We start from the raw sequence: 24153 nt of genomic DNA on the forward strand, positions 1-24153 counted from the left end.
AGTTGCTGATTACAGGCTTTGTTTTTTTGTACTCTCGTTGTGTTGGTTGCCTTTTCCTTGTGAAATGACATTAACTCGTGAGCAGTAAAATATGGCAGTGTCTCGCCATTAACCCAATATTTATACACAAGATTATCTCTGTAGTTGTAACTAGTTAATAGATGAACACATTGTATGGCAAGCTGCAGGGCTGGATTGCATCGTTCCTTCGGTAGCTCAGTTGGTAGAGCGGAGGACTGTAGGGGAAATTCCAGCTGTCATCCTTAGGTCACTGGTTCGATTCCGGTCCGAAGGACTTGTTTTCTCCACTTAATTTTTTTTTTTATTGCTTTCTTGACCTGTTTTAAAATAGCTTATTAAATTGTAGCCACAATTTGTATCAATGTAACTATTTAAACATGTTTTTCCTGTGCTTGCATAATTAATGCGCACAACTTGAAATACCCTTTAAGTAGGAGATAACTATTTTTAATATAGCATGACAGATATATTTTTATTTATTATTCAAGATAAAATTGACAATATGTGAATATGAGAGTTTTAGGTCTTAAGGGGAGGCCTGGCCATGCTGTACGCACTCAGATGCCAGATCTGGGCTCCCTCTGCCGTCAGTGAGCTGCAGAATCGAGTAGGGAGGGAGGAGCTGTAGTACCTGCATTTTCTTTCTCCTACAGGGCTTTCTGTACAACTTGTTTTGTAATAAAATCCTGATAGTATTGCATGGGGAATGCATAGCTGGGAGCGGAGTTCAAACTTCACCCTTCAGCCATTCAAATCTGTGTGCAAGACTTAAAATTATATGAGAAAATCAGCAGTATAGAGAGCTGTGGTGTTGGGCAATGAAGATGCAGCCACTTACAATATGTCAGTGTAAATATGCAAGTATGAAGTGGGGACTTGGAGTTTAAGGGAGATTGACATACAGAGGAGTTAGATGAGCGCAGAGTAGCAAAGGGGGGGGGCTGGTGATTGGAGAGAATGAGCGGTGGAATACGGGAGTAAGTGGATAGGGATGTGAATGGAACATGTTTAGTAAGAGAGAGTACTAGTTCCTCCCCCCGCACAAAGTAGAAACCTCTACAGGCAGTGTTACAGCGGTAGCAGTAAGAGAGACAGAGGCAGGCATTTGCCACCCAGTTAGCCAGCAACTACCCCCACCAAAATGTCCCAAATTGGACTTTTGGGTTCACATGGATCATTTATGACTACAGTTACATTGACACAAATTTTTCTGCAGTCAGTTGTGTATTATACTGTAGCCCTTCTTCAACCTCATTACCTTATGCATGAGGTGCCCAGGACCATGCCATTAAAGGGGGTTTTCACCATTAAATTAACTTTTAGTAAGATGTATGACGTACTAAAAGTTAAGTTGAAGGTGAACCACCCCTTTAATGACCTCCTGTTTCTTTTTAGGCCAGTTTTCTGCAATTAGAATGATACCATACATTAGGGTTGCCTCATGTTACAACTCCCCCAGGAACTATCCCTCCTAACTTGTGGGTATAGGCTGGCCCTGTTTGATATCATTAGGAAACATGTGATCTCCTCATAACAAATATGTGAGTTATGACAGTGGCAATGTGAATCCTTTCCTATAATCCATATATTTTTTCATAACTGTCATAATCTGGTGTGTCTCTGAATCAGATATAGTGAATAAAGTACCCACTTTTGTAAAATATAAGTAAATATTATGTCACCAAGGAGTTCCATGACCATATAAAAGAACAAGGCCGAAGGCCAAGTGTTTTTATACAGGTCATGGAACTCCAAGGTTACTTCTAATATCCTCATATTTTACAACAAGGGGTACTTTATTTATTATAATACACAAGTTTTAGGGAGTCATGTGACAAAAATGACATCACTGCTCACCGTTTATAACTGATGACATCACTACTCATCGTTTATAAGGATATTATTTACAAGATATTCATGGCTTTTGTGTATTATATGGATATTACCTATGCATAGGCCCCCTTGTAGGAGCATCTGCACGTTATTTCTGGACCTTATTGCTGCCCATGGTATACAGGGTCAGTAGGCCAAACCATGGGATAGAGGTGAGGGTGTAAAATCAATTGCCATCAGGGTATTCACAATAAATGCAATGTAGTTCCAGAGCACACATCTGCTCAGCAAGCCATGCAGACCACTCCCCCTCCAGTTCCTTTGCGCTAATGTAGAGTTGCATTTGCATCTGCTGCCTGTCTCCTTTTCAAGTGCTGCTGCACCTATTGACACAGAGGAACCCTGGAGCTACCGCTACTGGACCAGGCATTAGCTCTTAGCACATTTCTTCAATAGGAGCTGCACACGTGTCACTCTCACGCCAAACACCAGAAACAACTCCAACTGAACTATCAGCGCAATTGTGTGTGATTCATATCAATGTATGAGCACAGTTGCATCAGGTAAAACTCCCACTGGTAAACTCAACGGTGCTGGAATTATAGGAAAATATACTTCATTATGGCAGAAAAAATATGGCAATTGTGCTCATAATTGACTCCTAAGACTCGTATTGGCAGCATGAATAATTATATTCAATAATGTCACTAATTGGGCCCTATTCTAGATTTGTTGTATGGGACACCATGCTGGTATCCCTGGAGTAAAGCACTGTGGAATATAAGACTTTTTGGCATCCTCTAGAGGTGTGTGTGTGTGTGTGTATTTAAGACAGAGACATTTTGTGCATACTGCTACTGAAAAATGCCTTACCCTTTGAACAAAACAGGGATTGTTTGTCTACATGATGAAAAAGGCCCGGGGCCGAAACGTTGGACACATGCTAATAAAGGTGATTTGACTCACTAAAAAAGACTTTGGAGTGCGGTTCTGTGAGACAAATTATATATATATATATATATATATATATATATATATATATAGTATTTGTGTGCAAGACACTGTAAATACATGGTCATTATTAAGCAAAGTATTTCTGTTCCCACTCTATTGGATACTCAGTAGCCTTGCCATTTTGCCTTCTGACAGACAACCCAAAGCTAGAGTATACCCCTGCTGAGGGATGTTAATATCACCGGTGCTCCCTCTACAATGGCATCTGCGTATTTTATATCATGGAGTGATTAAAGGGAATGCCATCCCAAAAAATATTTTTTTTTCTTAAAACAAGATATAAGCAAAAAAGTACATTAAAATATATACATTAAAATATACATTCATTACACATTTTCTATGGTTCCAAGTAGTGTTTTTCCCTTTCTATTCTCTAACAAAAAATGGTCAATTGAAGATTCTATTCTCTGCACTGGTGTTTAAGCCTGTTGATACAATGTAATACAAGGCAACTGATTAACAGACCTATTTTTGCTGGGGAACTAAGACTTTTGTAACACTGTTTAAAAAGTAACAACCAGGATTTAAGCAAATGCTGCTTTCAATAGCAACTGTTTTTACAAATAACTTTAATAGCACTGAACATTTTTGATAAATGTATATTGCAACGTTTAATTTTGGGGTTGCCTTGCACTTTAAAAAGGGCAGTTCAAAATTATCTGTAGCTTTTAAAGGGGCATCTCCCATGAGGCAATATGAGATGATGTTTTATGAGGGGCAGCAAATAAAAATATGTGGAGCCCATGATAGAATTGTAGCACTTAGCAGCACCATGTCAGTCCAACAGCAACATCTCAACTTTATTAGCCTTCTTCACTGGGAGGCCAAACTGTCAGTAGAAATACCAAACAATACATATAAGAGCCAGTTACTCTGGGCCTCTTGTCAGATCATAGATAACTCAGTGACTGGTCCTATTACCCTACACTTGGGGTCAAGCCATTAAACTACCAAACCTATGCTTGTTGCCTAGCCCTGCCCCTAAATGCATTTTTACTGAAGAACAGTTTAATATAGGTTCTAGGTTTTAGCTATTTATTTAACCTATTAGTATACCTTCTACTAACTTTTCAATTATTATTAACAAGTATTTATAAAACACCAAAATATTCTGCAGCACTCTACAATAGAAGGGCATATACATGAAACATTTCCTAAATTTCCTACAAATACTGACACAAACAGGAGGTAAAAACTGGCTAATACACAAGCTTACTGCTGATAACTCATAGCTGAACCCCCCCCCCAGCCGCTGTTTTTGGCACACACCTTCTTACCCCCTCCCGATTTACCCCACACCATTAAACACCATTAGCTCATCAACCTACTCTTGTGTGATGCTGGTAATTTATCATTGAGAAGGTGGCAACATTATAACAGCATTCTAATAGGGCAAAGATAGACTCTGCACTTATTCCAAAAGTGGCCACATAATGTCTCACACTTCTGTGCCTGAAATAAAATAAATGAAGTATCCTCTTGTTCAACCTGAGTTCATTGAATAGGGCTTGTGCTGAGCAGAGTTATTGACTTTTTAATTAGTAAGTAACTCTGGGTGATATTTCTTGCACTAAACAACAAAAACAGTGGAAATGATTTTATTTCCAAAGTCCTAGTTCTTTGGAAAAATTGGCAAGTGTTAATCCTTGACCCTTCCCAGTTAAACTTCCTCTATAATGAACGCTTCCTTATTTATAAACCTGAGACAAAGCATAAAGTCTAACATAGACAGGTACAATGGGGCTCTGTAATTAATGGCAAACTTAAGCAGGCATTAAATACAAGACTCAGTTGCATCTTTTTTTTTGTATGTTTATTCATTTTCATAAACAAGTCAATAATATAACAATACAATAACAATGTTCTAATTAAAAGAAAAGTCAGAGAACAAAGTAACAAATGTTATACATCACACAAAAAACAGGGCTAGATTTGCATCCAAGGAGCCCCGAGGCCTAGCAATCTTCAGGGCCCCCCCCCATGTGAGCGCAGCACGGGAACGTTGCATTCCTAATGCAGCTGGGTGGCATGCTGTCCCTAAATTTTCGCCACCCTAGGCCGGGGCCATTGTGGCCTCGCCACTAATCCGGGTCTGACAAGAACAAATAAAGAGCAATATAATGAAGATTGAAAAGCAATTAGAACAAAACAAACATCTTGTGTCATCTTTTCAAGGGAAAAAGGGACTGGCTCCCGAAACATGTCGTGAGTGAAAATACACCAATAAAGGGTGTTTGCAGACTAAAGTACTGCCTGTTCCTGGTCTGTTTCTTATATTTTCAAATTGAATGCTTATCACATGATGGATGGTGTGTGTTGAAACAGCAGGTCTACACGTATCTGATTTAGTTCGCTCATCTTGTTCTGAATATTGTGCCCTGGCATTTCTCTCTTGGGTCTGGGCAAATCTGCACCTGGGCAGCAACCCGTCGCAACCAATCAGTGATTAGAATTTTTTAACTAGCTGTAAAAATAACAATAACAGCAAATATTTGATTGCCATAAGGTACTGCCCAGGGGCAAATATACCCATTGTTCATAAGTAAGCCACCTTATGTGTTATTTTGGAAGGGAACTACCAGGTCATGCCTATGTCCCGTCCAGATAAATGCATCTTATAATTAAAAAACTAGTTTTTTTCAATACAAGTCCTGTGTAATTTGCTTGTAATGGGCAAAGATGTACAGTTGTGCTCATAAGTTTACATACCCTGGCAGAATTTATGATTTCTTAACCATTTTTCAGAGAATATGAATGACATCAAAACATTACTTTCACTAATGGTTAGTGGTTGGCTGAAGCCATTTATTGTCAAACAACTGTGTTTACTCTTTTTAAATCATAATCACTACACAAACTACCCATATGACCCTGCTCTAAAGTTTACATACCCCAGTTCTTAATACCGTGTATTGCCCCCTTTAACATCAATGACAGCTTGAAGTCTTTTGTGGTAGTTGTGGATGAGGCTCTTTATCTTCTCAGATGGTAAAGCTGCCCATTCTTACTGGCAAAAACCCTCCAGTTCCCGTAAATTCTTGGGCTGTCTTGCATGAACTGCACATTTGAGGTCTCCCCAGAGTGGCTCAATGCTATTGAGGTCAGGAGACTGAGATGGCCACTCCAGAACCTTCACTTTATTTTGCTGTAGCCAATGACAGGTCGACTTGGCCTAGTGTTTTGGATCATTGTCATGTTGGAATGTCCAAAAACGTCCCATGCACAGCTTCCGGGCTGATGAGTGCAAATTTCCTCCAGTATTTTTTGTATTTCACCTGAAGTTATTTGTAGGTTTTTCCTTGCATCCTGAACAATTTTTCTGGCAGTTGTGGCTGAAATGTTAGTTGGTCTACCTGACTGTGGTTTGGTTTCAACAGAACCCCTAATTTTGCACTTCTTAATTAGAGTTTGAACACTCTTGATTGGCATTCTCAATTCCATGGCCTAAATTTAGTCCTGTCTCCAGACTCCTAAAGGTTTGTATAAGAGTGGGGATACAAACTTATGCAAACCTTTAGGAGTCTGGAGACAGGACTAAATTTAGGCCATGGATTTATGGCAAATTACCAAGACTAGAAACAGATGCATTCATTTTTTCTCTGGAGACAACAAACTACTACAGGAATCTGTTATCTACTTCACACCTTAGGTCTAATTTGTGCCTAGTCTGGACTACTTTGCATAACCCACCTCTCTGTAAATCTGTCCCTTCTTGTAATACAAATTATGCTTATGTGTTGTTTCTCCTTTTGTCCCTCACAGTTTTTTTTGTAAACAAAATGCTGTATATATGTCAGTGCCAACATCAGTTTTAAAGAAGGAACTGCAATGTTCTGAAAGCTTGCTGTGATTATCATCTTAGTTAGCCAATAAAGGTATCACCTTTACACCACTTTTGTTATGCTTCATATCAAAAGCGAAGACTGAGTAGGAAGCTTGTATTTTGGAGAGTTGCAGGACACAGTCCAAAGCAGTTGAGTACTATAGCGTAAGGACAAGTGTATAATGTAGAGGCCAGGAACAGATCAGTTCAGGCAGCAAGAGTCCATAGTCAGGATAACAGCTAGCCAACCAATTAATGTCTCCTTTAAAACATCTAAATTTGTAATTTATCATATAACTGAGTGTATTCCTTCTGTCTTGGTTGCTCTCAAAGCAATACAAGATGAACAATATGGCCAAACTGATCCATATGCTTCTTTTAACATTGCAAACCATCATTGTGACTTCTAAACGGTCTCTGGATGCAACATTAGCTCTAGTGATGAACCAATCCCAGATTTAGTTCAGACTTTAGACCACATGACTACAGAAGGCTATGATTTTTTTTATGTACTCTTTTTCCCCCCCTAGGATATTGCTAATTTGCATATACTAATTAGGAGTTACATTCAATTTGATCCCTTTATTTGGAGATTTTTTTTTTTAAAAAAGCAGATGTGGTCCCTAATTAGTGCTATTTGTAAGGAACAGGTTTTTTACATGATCCAGAAGTCACACACCTAACAACACCATGTACAATGCCATGTGGCAGATTTAGAGGTAAAAATGTTGCCACTCTTTTTTTGAAGTGGAAAACAGTGTTGTACTGGGGTATCACCTGGGCTGCCATCTCAAGGGCCCACCATCCCAACCACAGAGGCTCTCCACACCGTCACACATGCCCCGCCCCAACTCATATCTGCACCCCGTACTTCATTGCCATTCTTTTTAAAGGGCAAGCAGCAGATTTGGGGTGGCAGAGCCCACTAGGTTCTGTAAAGAGATGAATCACAGGGGCTAGGGCCCTGGTACCACTTACAGCAAACCTTAGTGCTACAAGTAAGAACTTTCATACATCTTCACAAGGGGTGAAAGTAGAAAAAGACTTGATCCAACAGAACATTTTCTATACAGAGCCTGACATGTTTATGGCTATAATAGATCCAGCACAAAATATATAAGGCATGTAGTGGAAAGCCTTCCCAGAGATTAGGGGTAAACGGAGAGACTTGTTAACCTTCTTTATATTGACTTATTTGATTCCGTGGTTTGCAATTAGGGATGCACTAAATCCATTATTTTAGTATTTGGCAAAATCCTTTGTGATAGATTTAGCCAAATGCTGAACTGAATCGGAACCTCATTTGCATATGTAAATTTGGGGGAAACAAAACCGCCTGCGCATCATGCAGCTAAAGAATGTTTTACTTCCTCATTAGTGTGATGAAAAGTCACGTGATTTTTTGGATTCAGATTTGGTTCAGCCAGGCACTTGGATTCAGCCAAATCCGAATCCTGATTAAAAAGGAAAAATCCCAAACTGAATCCTGGATTCAGTGCATCCCTATTTGCAACTGGGGGTAACAAAGTTAAAAAGAAGTGAAACCATAACAATGTCAACATACTGGTCATTTCCTTTTGGTTTTAATGGGGAAAGCCGCTGGCATGTAATATTGCAGCTCCCACCACATGACAGATTTTATATAAACAGATAAAGAGGGAATGTTAAATGTGCTTATGGTCTCTTTATTCAGTTTTTTGGGGGGGGGAAGGAAATGGAAGACTCATGCTACAGATATATGGAGTTTCTATTCTTGTTCTTCTGCACAGAGTAAAAGTTCAGAAGATTGAGAAATTCTAAGCAGCCGGCAGACAGGTCCCTTTGATGTGGCAATTGCACAGCATCTGTTGGAGAGCCCGGCCAAGTCATTCCTGACATTTCAATAATTATTATGGAATTTACCCATAATAAAAGATTGAAGTAAAAAGGCACATCTTGTAGCAGGATGGGAGCATGTGCAATGAGATAAGCAGATGGTAGGCAGTACCTGCAGGTCAGTTAAAGCCTAAATATAAACTGAAATGCACTTGCTAATAAATACTCTTTAATTATAGCACTATGTCACTTCCAACTGCTCTAATCTCTTCCTGTAAGGTAATACTTTGGCTTCAAGCGGCACCAGGAATCTGCTTCCTCTCACTGCACATTATTTATTTACTAGTCTCTGCAAAGTATGTTATCAGTACCTTTGGTAGATATGCAGGAACCTCCACCAAGGACATTTTAGCTTCTGTTTTTGCATTTTGCTAAACAGGGTGTATTTCTATCACATGACATGCAGACCTCACAGTTAAACTAGAGCCACCCAGGTAGTTAGGTTATATGGAGATCCTCTGTGTAATCAAGCTAACATGAGTTAACATGGGGGCGGCCACTTCTTTTCAGTTAGTCTCCAATTTCCTGTTACTGTAGTACAAAGCCTCTTTTAAAAAGGGCAGCAAATATCTATGCAAAATAATTAGGGTTTGTGTTAAAAAGGTAATCTGCAATGGAATAACTACAGCTACTGTATACTTACAGCAGAGCCTGTGGCTGCAGTGGGGGCCCAGATCACCTGACTAGCACCTGAGAATCTGACTAAATTCACCCTCCTCCTTCCACAATTGTTCTGCAGAATTAATGAAAAGGGAAGAAGAGTTAAATGATTGGCATATTCTGCACTGTATAGAACACAAAACAGCAAAAACAATCCTCATTTAGTGGGTTCTCATCTAATACAAATACATAAATGCATACTAATATATTTGGAAAATGGAAAGCCTATAGAGACAACACTCATGTTTGACTCCGTTAACTACTGGGCTCTTCCAGAATCTTTCAATTAATAAAATAAATAAATAAACAAAGCAACACTGTTCCTGCAAATTCAGTCAGGCATATTCAAAACCAACTGCTGAATGACAAAGCTGTGGAACATATGTAATGTTATGAGATGTTAGGAAAAGGCAGCATATTTGTTCTTATGGCTTCTCAGAGGCTCCTGTTTCCTGTACACCAGTGAAGAAAACCACCCCTTTAAGGATTATTATCCATCTATCACCTGCACCAGTACACCGATAATAATCCTTAAAGGGGTGGTTTACCTTTAAATTAAGTTTAAGTATGTTATAGAATGGCCAATTCTAAGCAACTTTACCATTAGTCTACATTATATATTTTTTTATAGTCTTTTGAATTATTTGGCTTCTTCTTGACTATTTCCAGCTTTCAAATAAAGGGTAACTACCCCCATCTAAAAACAAATGCTCTTTTTTTTTTAAACTGAAATGTTTTATTGATTTTTTAAAGAAAAATTTAACATAGTATAAAAAATGCTCTTTAAAGCTACAGATGTATTGTTATTTCTATTTTGTTATTACTCATCTTTCTATTCGGACCCTCTCCTATTTCTATTTCAGTCTCTTATCCAAATCAATACATGGTTGCTAGGGTAATTTGGACCCTAGCAACCAGATAGCGGAAACTGCAAACTGGAGAGCTGCTGAATAAAAAGCTAAATAACTCAAACCACAAATAATAAAAAATGAAAACTAATTGCAAATTGTCTCAGAAGATCACTCTTTACATCATACTAAAAGTTAACTCAAATGTGAACAACCCCTTTAAAATCGTATGCTTATACATGTTTAAAAGCCAACTAGTCACAACATTGTTATTTCATATCCATTGTGTCTATTTAATGATATTCAACAGAATATAACACAGAACAACCCTTTATATGGTTATGGAACTCTGCAGTAATATCTTTCTATTTTACAATGGGGGGAGGGTACAGTATTCCCTATAAAATTCTATATACTTAAAGGACCAGTAACACCAAATTTTTTAAATACTTATTTCCCCCAAAATAGTTATAATGATAAGTAAGAATTACTTCCCCTTGGCTTTTTTTTCAAGTTTTCAGCTTGATTTTGACATTTTAGTGTCTGTAGTTAAAAATGTATGTTTCTATTCCTTCAGACAGCTTTAGTGGTAATGCTGTGAGCATATATTTAAGTTGCAGAGGCTGAAAAAAAAAGCTTAGGTGCTTTAAGTTATTGGCACAAATCTGACTTCCTATTCCACGCACAGAGGAATTCAAGCTGTCACTTTTTCGTCTTTCTCCTATGGGGCAAGACGAAGATTTGAAAAAATCCAAGGGGAAGTAAGCCTTACTTATCATTATAGATGTTGGGGGGGCGAATATGGCATTAAGAAAATTTGGTGTTACTGTTCCTTTAAAGAGAAGTAAGTAGTTGGAAGGATTGGTTATTCTACTACTATCAGTTTAAAGCCCTCTCGGTTCTGATAGTTCCCAATGCAAGAATGAAAAGGCAGAGACTACGATGTAAGATGAATAAAAACAATATAATAAACGTTTATTGAGGAGATATGGCAAGAGCCTAAGGCACTTCAAACATTTAAAAACGTACAACTGAAAAAGAAACAAGACAGGCTATAATATAAATATGCATATATATATATATCAACATCCTTTTATATTAGCAGGTAAAGGACATACATTGTAACTGGTGACCTTACTTTCTTTTATAAACATTATACAGATATTATACAATACTACACATATTAAAAACGTAAGAGTTTGAGTACATGCACTCGAGACATGTACCTCATATTTCTCTTATGTATTATAAAATATCCAGGAAATACTGATTTAACATTTGTAGATTTTTTTCTTAAATTAATATAAAACTTGCATAATACGCCCATCCCGAAAGAGGCTTCCTTTTTCACCCATACATATCCACTTGCGCTCGTCCCGTCCAACACCCGACAGCCAGCTCAAATGCCGGGGATGTAAGTACCAGATAAAGATACCCATTTCAGAACCTTGGGAAGCAAAGATCAAATGTTCTCCATGTAGAACTAGGCAGCAGGCATATGGCACTTTTACCCACAATGCAAGACATGCATGGTTTGATGCTTGGATTCCAGGGTCTCGGCGGAAACCATCTTTCCAAATATGTCCATCAATATAAGTGTCCATGTTCTAGCTAATCACAGAGGCACTGCCATGGCATAACGTATTCTTCCAGTTGCTAATAATATATACAGATATCGCTTATGTCTGCTGGTGCATCCAGGCACAAGAACATTACATTCAGTATCTGTCAGTATGAACAGTTAGCAGCAGCTCCCAGAGAGGAGAGAAGAATGGAAACGTTTCATCTAAGCTTCAATGGTCAACAGGGCCTCTTTGTGTTGGACTTGGAGGAAACTTTCTGCTGAGTCTGGGTGTGCCCTGGGGAAAGAAAATTTCATTTTTAACCGGACAGGTATGAAGCACAGCATTAAGGTAACAAGAGCAGCTTTTACAATAAAACTCTTCTATTGATATTTATTAGCAGTACTTACGGGTGACGGTGTTTTGGAAAAATTTAAATGTGCATAGAGAATAACTGCTATATCTTTATGCCCAGCATCCAGAGCGATGGACAGCGCTGAACTTCCATCCTAGAAAAGAAGCAAAAATGTAACCAATGTACTATTGGTGGTTCCTTGATAAACCAGAAACTAGAGATGTACCGAATCCAGGATTTGGTTCCGGATATGGCCAGGATTCGGCCGAATCCTTGTGCCTGACTGAATCCGAATCCTTAAAATAATGTGACTTTTTGTCATTAAAAAAGGTGTTTGCCACGTGGCTCTTTTTTTCCCCCTACCACACCCTGATTAGGGTTCGGATTCAGTTCAGTATCTGGCTGGATCTTTCACGAAGGATTCGGCCGAATCCAAAATAGTGTTTTTGATGCATCCCTACCAGAAATGAACAGTAATATGATAACCAGCACAGTGCAAAACATTGACATTTGTTCTTCATATTTATTCTTCATATGATTTGACCAGTGTGGGAGAGCTTTATTCACAAAGATATGAACTCCCGGGTCTGCTACTGTATCACACAGAAAAATTTGCAGTTGAAAAATGTTAACTTTTTTCAATGAATTCCTTTGTAGGATGCTCAATTGAAAGTACAAATAACCCTTTAGGAACATTGAAATTACTTTTTTCTTTTAGTCTGACCGGACCCCCTGTTGTTCTGCGTGGGCAGTGGCAGGCAGAGCACCAAAAGTTTAGTTACTTGATGCAGGAAGTATCTCCTGATGCTGCTCTGCTCTGTCTTGTTGTCACATTGGGATGGCATACTACAGCCTCTAAGTGCCCACTAATATTGATTCTTGGGGTTGCAAAGTGGTGAGGCTAGGCCTGCACTTGTTCTACATGCATATTACCATTCATGGTGCTTTTGCACTCATTCTTTCACCTTGCAGCTTGGGCTTAGGATGGTAGCTTTAGGGGATGACCCTCAAGTGCCCATATGTAAAAAAAAAAAAGTACCCCAACCCACCACCGAACACTTGAGTTCCGACAGCAGAGCTTGTGTGGAGTTCCCCTTAGCACACAGACTATACTGTACGTGTGACAATTGGAATTGGGGAAATATAACTCTGTTACCATGAGGAAAGAGACAAACACCAAAAGCATAAATCAAGTCTTGATCTATTTTTTATTCATTCAGCATTTGTCTCCTTACCTGGAGATTTAGACTTACACAACCAAAGAGCAATTACTACATGTGCTGTGGTGATTGGACACAAAGGGAAAACAGCACGACAGTCACAAACGATCACCATGAGTAAAGTTGCGCTCAGTCTTGTAGTAAAGTATTTTTAAAGTTATTCACTTCTATCAAGTCACTTACATTGTCTTCCAAGGCAGCATTGGAGCCATGCTGGGCCAGCAGCAGTTTCACAATCTCCACATGTCCATGTTCACTTGCACACATTAGTGCTGTGGAGCCTTCATCATCCTGTATATTGACATCAACTCCACATGCCAAAAGAGCTTTCACCATGTCTATACGTCCATGACTTACAGCAAGCATCAGAGCAGTCTGGCCTGCCTGCAAACACAACATGTACATTTATACAAAGTCACTCAATGCACAACATACATATTATAAAGGCATTGCACTTTCCCAACTCTACATACTGTATTTATTGTCCTTATGCTGAATGGTTTCCACTAATGCTTGTTTTTATAATATATATTATTTATATAGTAACACAGATGTACACAGTGCCCAAATTGAGATTGGCACCATATAGTATTAATTATTGCCTACAGTTTTTTTTTAATTATGCTATTTTTTTTAATTATACCTAAAGCAAGCAATCAGCAACTTGCACAACAAGAACAACAGAAGCAGACAATTTTAGATGCTGGTCATGGCTACTACTAATACCTATTTGCCTTGCCCTTTAAACCCCATTAAACAGATCTAAAGAACAAGGTAATCACTTAGCCCTTTACTTGACAGAGTGAGTTACAAAGTACAGACCTGGCTAGCTTTGGCATTAACATCTCCAGAGCTGAAGAGTTCCTCTACTACCCCCATGTCCTTGGGTGCTTCCACAGCTGCAAGAGCAGCGAGCATTATGGGAGTATAGCCAGCCTTGTTCTGCTGATTTACATTACACACATCTGCAAAGAAACAAAGCACTTTAGTGAAGCATAAAGTCATCAGGCAAGACATGACTGTATGAGGAAACCAAGGACTGTTATACATGACAAATCCCATTTACTGCCAAATGAATACAATGTTATGTATCTTAATAAAAAAAAAAAAAACACCTAACCAGTGACATGTGCATCTCTGTAATGAAATTGATCACATCATGCTTATAAATAGCAGTAATAAAATGGTACTACAACAGAGAGTAGCACTCGCTGCATTTACAAGGAGATACAGCTATATAAAGAATATATTTAGGGCTGTAGATTTTCACTTGGCAAGTCTGTGCTGTCTCCAGTAGAAAACTAACCTGCATCCAACAACAGCTTTACAATGTCAAAGTTGGAATGGGACACGCTGTAGTGAAGTGCTGTGTTGCCATTGCCATCTGCCATATTTATGATGTAGCTTAATACAGCAGGGGAAATGTCCTTGAATGCACTGATATAATCCTCCACCATTGTCCCCACTGCAGACTTCTGACTGGACACACGGAACCACTCGTTTTGTATCGTGTTCAAACACAGCCTCTGCAATAATTACAATAAAAATCACATATTTAGGTACAAACAACAGCTAAAGTGTACACTTTCCTATAGAAATGTAGTTGACATCAACCCCTGGAATGATTTTCTGAAAAAACAGGCCAGTGGGACAGAGCTGGAAAGCAATTGGGACAGGGTGGTTGGGGCACATTTATCAAAGGTTGAATTTCGAATTCATGTGAGTTTTAAAAACTCTCATAAATTTGACCAATCAAAATGTATTAATTAAAAAAAATAAATCTTTTTTTTATTTTAAACTCGGATGAATGGAATCGACTGGAAAACTTGAGTCTAAATCTAATGGAATTCGATTTGAATTTTAAAGGGGAACTCCACAAAAATATAACTTAAGCTTTTTAAAAAGTAAACATAATTTCAAGCAACTTTGCAATATACATCAGTTAAAAAATATGCAGGCTTTTCATGGTTTTTAATGGTTTCTGACAGTTCCTTAAGCCTAGTCCCCTGCTAGATGTCTGAATACTTTGCTGAGCTGACTGACTACTGTTACTTTGTATCAACAGCCATCTGTCCTCAGCCTGCATCCTCCAAACCCCACAATTCCCTGCACATGTGATTTAAGGTAAGGAACATCACAGTGCAATGCATTGTGGGTTATGTAGTTCCTGCATGCTGTCTGTAAACTGAGGAGAAGTTGTTACAATTTGTAACATCAGTGTTTAGTACCTCGTTCCCTGCCAGGATTTCAAATGATGCAGAAAGAGAAGAACTGTTAACCAGCTGGATTTCAGCATATAAAATAGCATTTATTCATACTTTTAAATGTGATGGGTATATTAGGGGTTTCTGTGTTATGTGGGCCTCTTTATCAAATTTTGGTTTGGAAGCTGGAGTTCCCCTTTAAAAACTCGAATGTCAGGACGGCTGCAAATAACTCAAAATTGATCCCTGGACGTCTCCCAGTGCCTTTCAGAAAAGAATGAGGGCTTCTTAAAATGAGAGCAGCACTGGCTCAGACGTTGGACTGTGGTCTCACATTGCCAGAGATGGGTGAATAAAAAAAAAACTGCTTTCAAATATTCAAAAATCTGCTCCCAAATTAGACTGAATTATAATGTAGCATTGAGGGGAGCTTACCACATCCTTGTTTGCCAACGCCTTTGGATCACTCACAGAGTCTTTCAGCATATTGCAAGCCGACAGCATCTTTTCACTCAGCTCATATCTGTTAAAATTGCAGCGGTTCAGTTAATTACATTTCTGCCTTAAAACAACAATTCTTTTTGACATTTTCAGCCCAACCCAAACTAGAATTCTACTCAGTTTGAAACAAAAAACCATAAACTTGCACAATGCCACAATGCTGATAGAATTATTTTTTACATGACTCGTAAAAATGTCACAATCATTCAAAGAAGTGTCTGCTGCACCTTGATAATTCCACACAGAAGTTAGAGCGTACTAAACAGCATATAAGGCCCCCTGCTAAGGGCCAGCACAGTTACAACAAAGTCCAAAGTTGCTGTAGCACACAAATCCGTTTAGGTGATGCAAAAAGTGATTTTTATTCTCTCATTGCAGACTTCAAAACATGGCAACGTTTCGGGCCACACAAGGCTTGATAAAGGGCCCTGTTTGCCCTGAAACGTTGCCATGTTTTAAAGTCTGCAATGAGCCAATAAAAATCACTTTTTGCATCACCAAATTGGATTTGTGTGCTACAGCAACTTTGGACTTTGCAGCACCTTGGTAAACATGGGAAAAAAGTGTCACTTCTTGGGTGTAATTAGGAGCATAAAAATAAAATAACATGAATGTTTCTATGGTGCAGGATGTGTACAGCTGAAAATATATAATGGATAAAGCATAACACAAGATATATGTGAAATAGCATGCGTGTAACATTCTGAGCTACACAACTATTGTTCCATCCATAAAATAAACTTCCACTCAATGGCTTCATCTCTACAATACAAACAGGGGCAGAGTAAAAAAAAGCTTGAGATTCACTCGGCTGCTCTGCTCTTTGTGTGCACCACCTGGCCCGAACCAAACTCTCAAAATATCATCCGTCACCTGTCTGTCACTGTATGTTCTATTCTTTTGTGTCACTTCCCAGCAGAACAACAGCAAAGCACAACACTAGCTTTAGCATCTACATGCCAATCATAATACCTGTACATGAAAAACAGACTTGATGTCATAACTTCTTTAAGAGAAAGTATGAAAATTAATAGTCTTAAGAAGCACGAATAGGCTCCAGGTGTCTACATGTTATTAAAGGGGATCTAAACCCAAAAATACTTTTGCATAGTAATTCTGCATCAATAGTTTTTTTGGGTTTATATCTGCTTTAATATGAGCATGGCAGATTATATGTATACTGCTTTTTATATAGTAAATTAAGTACCGCCTATTGTAAGATAGGTTATAATATACAAGAGCCATGAATATCTTATACATTATATCCTTATAAATGGTGCTTAGTGATGCCATTGGAGCTTAGCAATGTAATTTCTGTCACATGACTTACTTGTGTATTATAATAAAGTACTAATAATAAATAAAATACCTCCTGTTGCAAAATATGAGGATATTAGAAGTCACTTTGCAGTTCTATGACCTGTATAAAATTTCTATATGGTCATGGAACTCCTCAGTAACTTATTGTGAATAAAGTACCTCTTCTTGTAAAATATAAGGATACCGAGGAGTTCCATGACTATAAAAGCACAAGACAGGAGGACGAGTGTCTAATATCCTAATATTTTACAACAGGGGGTAATTTATTTATTAAAATACACACATTTCATCGAGTCATGTGACAGAAATTACATCAGTTAGCACCAATAACAACAGATACTAAAGCACTGTTTCTAATAATTCTAATATTATTTACAGGATATTCACAATCCTCCACAATTTGGCTCTGTCTTTTTGTCTGTTTTTGAATATGTTTTAGATCATTGGCTACATGTGAATGTAGTGCTTTTTATTGGGTATACAATAGGTTACATTTATTCTCACAAGTTAAGAACAGATCCATCTTTCTCTGTCCATAGCCATACACAGGAGCAAATTCATCATTACCGTTCCCTGATTTCCACTTTTTCAGGTTCTTTCTCATCGACTTGCTTTTCCTCAAGGTTGCTTGGAGATCCTGGGGTGACACTGGCTACACCCTGATACAGCTCCCCAGACTCTTCATTAAAGCTTTCTTCATCTTCACATTCATCATCTGACTCTGACGAGGAGCTATCATCAGAACTAGACTCATCACTAGATGTTGTCTCATACCTAGAGAGAGGAAATAGCCATTTATTTCTTCTGGAATAGATGCAAGTGCTTGAATGCATTAGGGAATGAAATCTTTAACATCCTGTGCGCACATATATATATATATATATATATATATAATTCTCATCAGGCTGGAGCACTCATACAATCAAGGCCGACTGCCTGGGGGCAGGTTACAAGTAGTATGTAGAAAACAGTCTTGAAAAAACCGCACTCACAGGACTTGTAAAGATGAAAAAAAGAAAAGAAAAGTTTTATTATTTATATATATATATATATATATATATATATATATATATATATATATATATATATATATATATATATATATATATATATATATATATATATATATATATATATATATATATATAGGTATTGCCAATAGGTCATCGTTAAACAACACACATTCATTCAAAACTAGGAATTATTTACTTAAAAGCACCGCAGACTTTTTTCCTCCTTATTTTCCCCTCGTTAAATAACAGGTATTAAATAATCATTTATTTATGAATAGCCAATATATTCCATGTTACTTTACACATCATTCACATCAGTCCCTGAATAGGAAACTTTGATTACGGATTCTAATTTACATCTTTCCTATATCACTTTGTGTTAATCCCTATGTTCTTGGCAGTGTGAGAATTCTCCTGATATGAGACAGCAGGTGTTGTGGCTTTGTGAGCAAAGGAGGGTAAAATGATGTGACTAAGGGTGCGAAGCCAAAAACAAGTCAAGGACCGTGAAAATCAGTAGTGGGAGCAATATGGCATCCCATGTATTCCTCTGCACACTGACACTCATTCAAGTAGTAGTTGAATTTGGATATGATTTGGATACCTATTTGAACCTGGTTTGGCTCTGGGTTCAGAAATGCATTTAATGATCACTTTAGCTTTCCCAACCAATATTAGTTACTGGACATGGTTGCGCTCTGATCCAAATTACACTCAAAATTTACCAAGGAAAACCTAAATGACATTTTTTATGAATTATAGTGAAGCTTGCTCTGGTCTAACAGGGCTTAAAAGTAACGTTTAGCATTTTACAAATCAAAATCCATACAGCAATGGACTATCTGCTCATCTGCCAACTACGTAGGTTAGAATCTCAGTGTTCATGCAAACAGAATACATCCAGCCTTAAACCCAATATCCACACCCAACCAATCCCCAGCAAGACATGCCTCCTTCCCAGGACTCCCACCTGCTCCATCCGGATAACTGCCATATTAAGTCAGAAAAGAAAAAAAATGACATTATATACATTCCATTTGGCTGGACTAGTGGATGGACTATGGAAGACAGCAGTGCCAAAAACAGGCTTTATGCCCAGGGCCCTGGTTATGCAACTATTGGTTATTTGATGAAAAATTAGTCAATTGCCTTAAATTTTTCATGAATAAGAAAAAAAGACAAATTTAAATAACTCACCCGCCATTTATACCAACAAACTGAAGATTTTTCTTAGTATTTGAGGATTCCTTTTTCTCGTCTTTTCTTTTCATTATAGACTTTAATGTAGTCTGTCCAGATGCACTAACTGCACAAAATGAAAACACAGAACAAACCACAATTAACATGAATAACAATTCTAGTATAGACGTACATACTCAAAGGCAAACAAGACAGCCTGCCAGTGTGGAACATAAGCACAGACGTGTGTCTTTTAACCTCAACCACTAACCTGTATTCCTCAGGGCCTAGAATAAACCATTGTGTACAGTGCCCTAATCTACAAGTAACTGTCACCTTGGGCCTAGTTCTTACTTCAAGCCCCCAAACCAATGTGCTAAATCAAGTTTATTCCTTACTTCACATGACATTATGCTACTGATTTAAGGTGGTCATACATAGGCAGATTTAACCTGCTCATCTGGGTCCTTTAGACTGATTCAGCAGTTTATCTACCCCTGTATGGGGACCATAATAGGCACACCGACTAATATTTGGCCAAAATTCAGCCAGATGTCAATAGGACAGGTTTGATTTTCAGGGACCCCATTGACTACATGATGCAGTCTTCACCTCAATGCCTCCTATTGCCGCCATTGTAATCCAATCGTTTTGTCCTAGAGCCAATAACTGGATTAAACCCCGATATTATCCACCTTAGACGGGCACACCGGGGGGAAAGATCCACTCATTTGGTGACCTCACTAAACTAGTGGATCTTATAGTGTATGGCCTTAACATACCAGTGTGACACTGATGATAAGAAGCACACAACGCAGAGTTAACCCTTTTTGCTCTGGGGAAAGCAAATTATACAAAATAGTAGATTTGGGCCAGAATATTGATGGTACTTAAACACCAAAAACATCACTACTTAAGGTCTGATTGTGAGCAGGATTAAGGTGGCCATAGACATTACAATTACGATCTTTCCTGGAAAAGATCATTCTTTTCAATAACACATGCAGAGCTGGATCGTCAGATATACAGGTATAAACAATAGAATTCTACCTGTATCTGATGATTCAGCACTAACAGTAGCCGAAGTTTGAGCGCCCAATCAAAATTTTATGGCCAGCCTGATTGACAAGCCGACCGATATCTCCCACCGTACATGCAATGAATCTCCTATGAAAACATTTTTGTACTATATTATTGGTGCGTCTATGGCCACCTCTAGGCTATAGTCATTCTCCATTGTGCAAGCTAAGGGTAACCGATACCATTACAGAAACAGTTACAGTTTTTATAACCAAATGTCCCAGTCAGCATTTACTTTTGTAGCTACAACAACAGAGAAGCCACCAAAGGAATTTTGCCATTTAAATGCTGTGAGAAATGGATTGCTAATAGGTAACATTCTGCCATGTTGGGGGATCACATAACTTACCAGACTCTGTTTCACCCTCAGCTGTGGGGTTGGCTGGAGCACATGCAGGTGTTTTGCTGGCAGCTTTATTCTCCACCTCCTGTTGTTCGGCTGTGGGTGTTTGTTGAAGGGGAATAGTCTGAGTGTTGGTATTAGCATATTTATTGATGAACTCTGATTCAGGGGAGAAATCTAGATTTGATCCTAAGGGAATAAACAAACTGTATGTTATGTTTGCTAATAGTTTTAATCACATTCAAAGAAATTCTGTTTCTAGAGCTTAATTCTGTCTCTAATTCTGTCAAGTTCAACTTTAGCAGTGGCATTCAGGTGACAGAAACAGCCTGCTCGCTTTATCCCCACCATCTGAAACGGAGCTGCTCAAACCCTTTTAGACATGGCGGCCCCGTGATCTTGCATTGTGGGAAGCAAGGGACCATGGTGTGCCCGAAAATAAATGAATGATATATTAATTATAAATATCCAAGTTTCCTGGTACATGTTGGCTTGCCTCATTACTTCCATTGCTGTGGCTAGGATTTGCACATGTAGCACTTCTCCAGTGGGGTGAAAAAAAAACTTTTAATGGAAGTGCCGCATATAAAACTCATGGCAAAATGGCATCTTCTGCATTGGCTTAAGACTGGAATGCAATAGAATGACATTTTTTTTTCACTTATGAAACTCTGAAGGAATGCCTATAGCTTTAAAAATGTGATTAATAAAATTAGATTTTTTTCTAATTAAAATATGTAACTTTTCAGATGTAAATAGTCCCTGTTTACAGATAATAGTATACCTTAATAAATAGTTGATAGCTACATATGCCTGTGGATTATTATGCTATAGTCACACAGAACAATTTTGCTGTAAAATATTACAATTTCAAAAAAAATATATTTTCATATGCAGATCAAAAATGCTTAAGTAACTGCATTCAGGTTCCTTCTTTTACGGTTTGTTGCTACTGGCAAATGAAAGGGCTGATTTAAAATAGCCAGATTTTTACATTTTTCTGCTTACATAAATAAATATACTTATATTTAGCCACGCTGTTAAGAAGCAGGCTTGGAATCTAAAAGCAGGCAAAGAATGCAGTCAAATTGCTACCAACCAAACTACTACATTTTAATCAATAGCTGCTACAGTTATTTTAAAAACATGGTTCTGAGGCAGCTCAGCAGCCTTTTACTTCTAACATAGTATTCTCTATAATGTGACAGCAGCCTCCCTTCTCTTCCGACTCCCAATTAGAGTGTAAGCTTGTTGGTTGTTTTGCTCCAGTGCTTGTGTGATATTTGTTTGCTGTGCAAGTAACTAGAGCCTGGACTCAGCAGCAGTCAGACATTTTTACAGACTAATCAGAGAGATTTGTATATTTAACTTTATGAATAATGATCAGGCGACATTCCTGTGGTACAGAACTGCAGCATGTCCTGCTCTTTAATGTTTAGCACAAATTCTGACGTTGGTGGTCAATATACACAGAGATCGGACAATTTTACCCCTATTAATGTCCCAGCCCTAGAAATGTTCACAGAAGTGATGTATCTCTTGGAAGCTCTGAAACCAGTATATGGGGGGGGGGGGGATCAGTTCAGGAAGTGTCCGGATAAACTTAGAATAGAATGTTTGGCTGAAAGCTCTGATATAAAAAAGAAAAACAAAGTGTGCAGCAGGTTTGCAACTAACTAGCATTATTGTGTTGTTTCTGGTAAATCACATAAGTGATGAAATGATACTGGGAATTAAGTGTTACTGTTACTTTACAGGAGATGGCCTTCCAGTCATTTAGAGCTTTCTGGATAAGGGATTTCATACCTGTACAGGGGAAATTTGAAATTGTTTTTGCCATGAAAATGAAGAAGCACTTTGGCAATGATTGCACCAATTCTGCCTTATAAATATGAATAGAAGCCTTTGCTGCTGATTTGTTCCCCAGAATGTTATTAGCAGTAACTGGAGTGACATGTTGCCAATGTGAGATTGCATGCTGGACACTACAAGTATATCTGATTATGTTACACAGGTAGGAAATACGAGCAGTGTTCACACTGACACCCAAGGGTGCTATGAGTTAGTGTGTGGCTCCTCAATTACAAACCAAGTTATGAAGTGCAAAGGGCTGATGAATCAACAACTGAGCCAGTTCTAATTCCTTTGCCCTCAAGAGTTTGATTAGATTCTGCCAAATCTACATGCAGCAGAACCATCTCACCTCCTCCCTGCTAGGATTATACATTCAAATCTAAAAACTAAAATAAGCAGGTCATGGAGGATCCAGAAGAACAGCACTTTGTCTTACAGTGGCAAAAAAATGCCATACTGATAAAAAATGTTAGAATAGACACTATCCCTTTCATTGCTGAAATTGAACATTTTTGATGCTTTCAAGGCATAATCCTCTAATCTGAATGTTAATGACCCTTCCATTTTTAGAAGTGAAAGCTTTCAGGTATGTTGGCTTATAAATGTCTAAGTGATACTGGCCTTAGGTTGCTTGTGTCTGTTATAGGAACCACCTTTCCTTTTTAAGTCATTGGAAAGCAACTATAGGCCGACAGGACAAAGGTACCTTGCGGAGGAATACTAAAAAATTCATAGCGTGTGAATAGAATAAATCACCATAAAGCACTTGCTACCGCCCATGCATGGAATATCAGAGGCACCTCCCACAACCGGAACCTCTGGACACAGCACTAGCCAGATGCCAAGAGATAATGCAATTATATATATAAATACAGTGAATGAAGAGTTTAACAAAACAGGACTTGCCAAAAAAAAGTCTATTTATAATTTGTGCATAAAAAATGGGATGATAAACCTGCTTGAGAACATTACCCACTGTAACCCTCAACCATTTTGGAGTCCCATTTTGGAAATGGCTATGCAAGTAGTAGAACACTAGGTATTTATTCACATTGGCTTTAAACCATCTAATAGATGGATTCAGTAGGGTGTATGTTACACTGCTGTTCCATTAATGGAATTCTAAGAAGTCATTAGAACGAAGAACTAGGACAACATGTATAAGAGGAGAGGTCATTTATTTGTGGTCGGCAGGGTGGAGTTAGACTGCTGAAGCTAACTGCAATTATGAGAGCTAGAAAGTGACTCAAGTGAACTCCACACTTGGGCTTATGCAACTTCAACACATATGTACATACAATATAGTGTTTTACACAACATTTACAAAGAACGTTCTAGTTTAGTTCTTAATTTCATAGGCCACTACTTTATTGCTTTGTGCATCTTATACAGAGAATGGCTACTCTGCATTCATCTGTTTTTGCCCTCATGTGGCTCTTTGGGTTTAT

General features: G+C 38.2%; 1 protein-coding gene and 1 non-coding gene across 6 annotated transcripts in view; one reads left to right on the forward strand and one right to left on the reverse strand.

Annotated features, from left to right (window-relative positions):
- The first annotated feature begins 205 nt into the window (after positions 1–205).
- On the forward strand, positions 206–295 carry trnay-gua. The gene is given in 2 exon segments: positions 206–242; positions 260–295. It is a non-coding gene; the product is annotated as a tRNA-Tyr (tRNA).
- Positions 296–11019: 10724 nt separating this feature from the next.
- kank1.L (KN motif and ankyrin repeat domains 1 L homeolog) overlaps positions 11020–24153 on the reverse strand; it is a 101906-nt gene continuing 88772 nt past the window's right edge. For all 5 annotated transcript variants that reach the window (XM_018246022.2, NM_001093000.1, XM_041580829.1 and 2 more), the window contains 9 exon segments: positions 20858–21040; positions 19447–19555; positions 17804–18010; positions 15851–15938; positions 14518–14737; positions 14034–14176; positions 13395–13595; positions 12047–12145; positions 11020–11933 (listed from right to left, as the gene is read on the reverse strand). In XM_018246022.2, the coding sequence (XP_018101511.1) occupies positions 11868–11933; positions 12047–12145; positions 13395–13595; positions 14034–14176; positions 14518–14737; positions 15851–15938; positions 17804–18010; positions 19447–19555; positions 20858–21040 (1316 nt within the window). In that variant the 3' untranslated portion in view covers positions 11020–11867.

Source organism: Xenopus laevis, chromosome 1L (assembly GCF_017654675.1).
Source record: "Xenopus laevis strain J_2021 chromosome 1L, Xenopus_laevis_v10.1, whole genome shotgun sequence".
NCBI lineage: Eukaryota > Metazoa > Chordata > Amphibia > Anura > Pipidae > Xenopus > Xenopus laevis.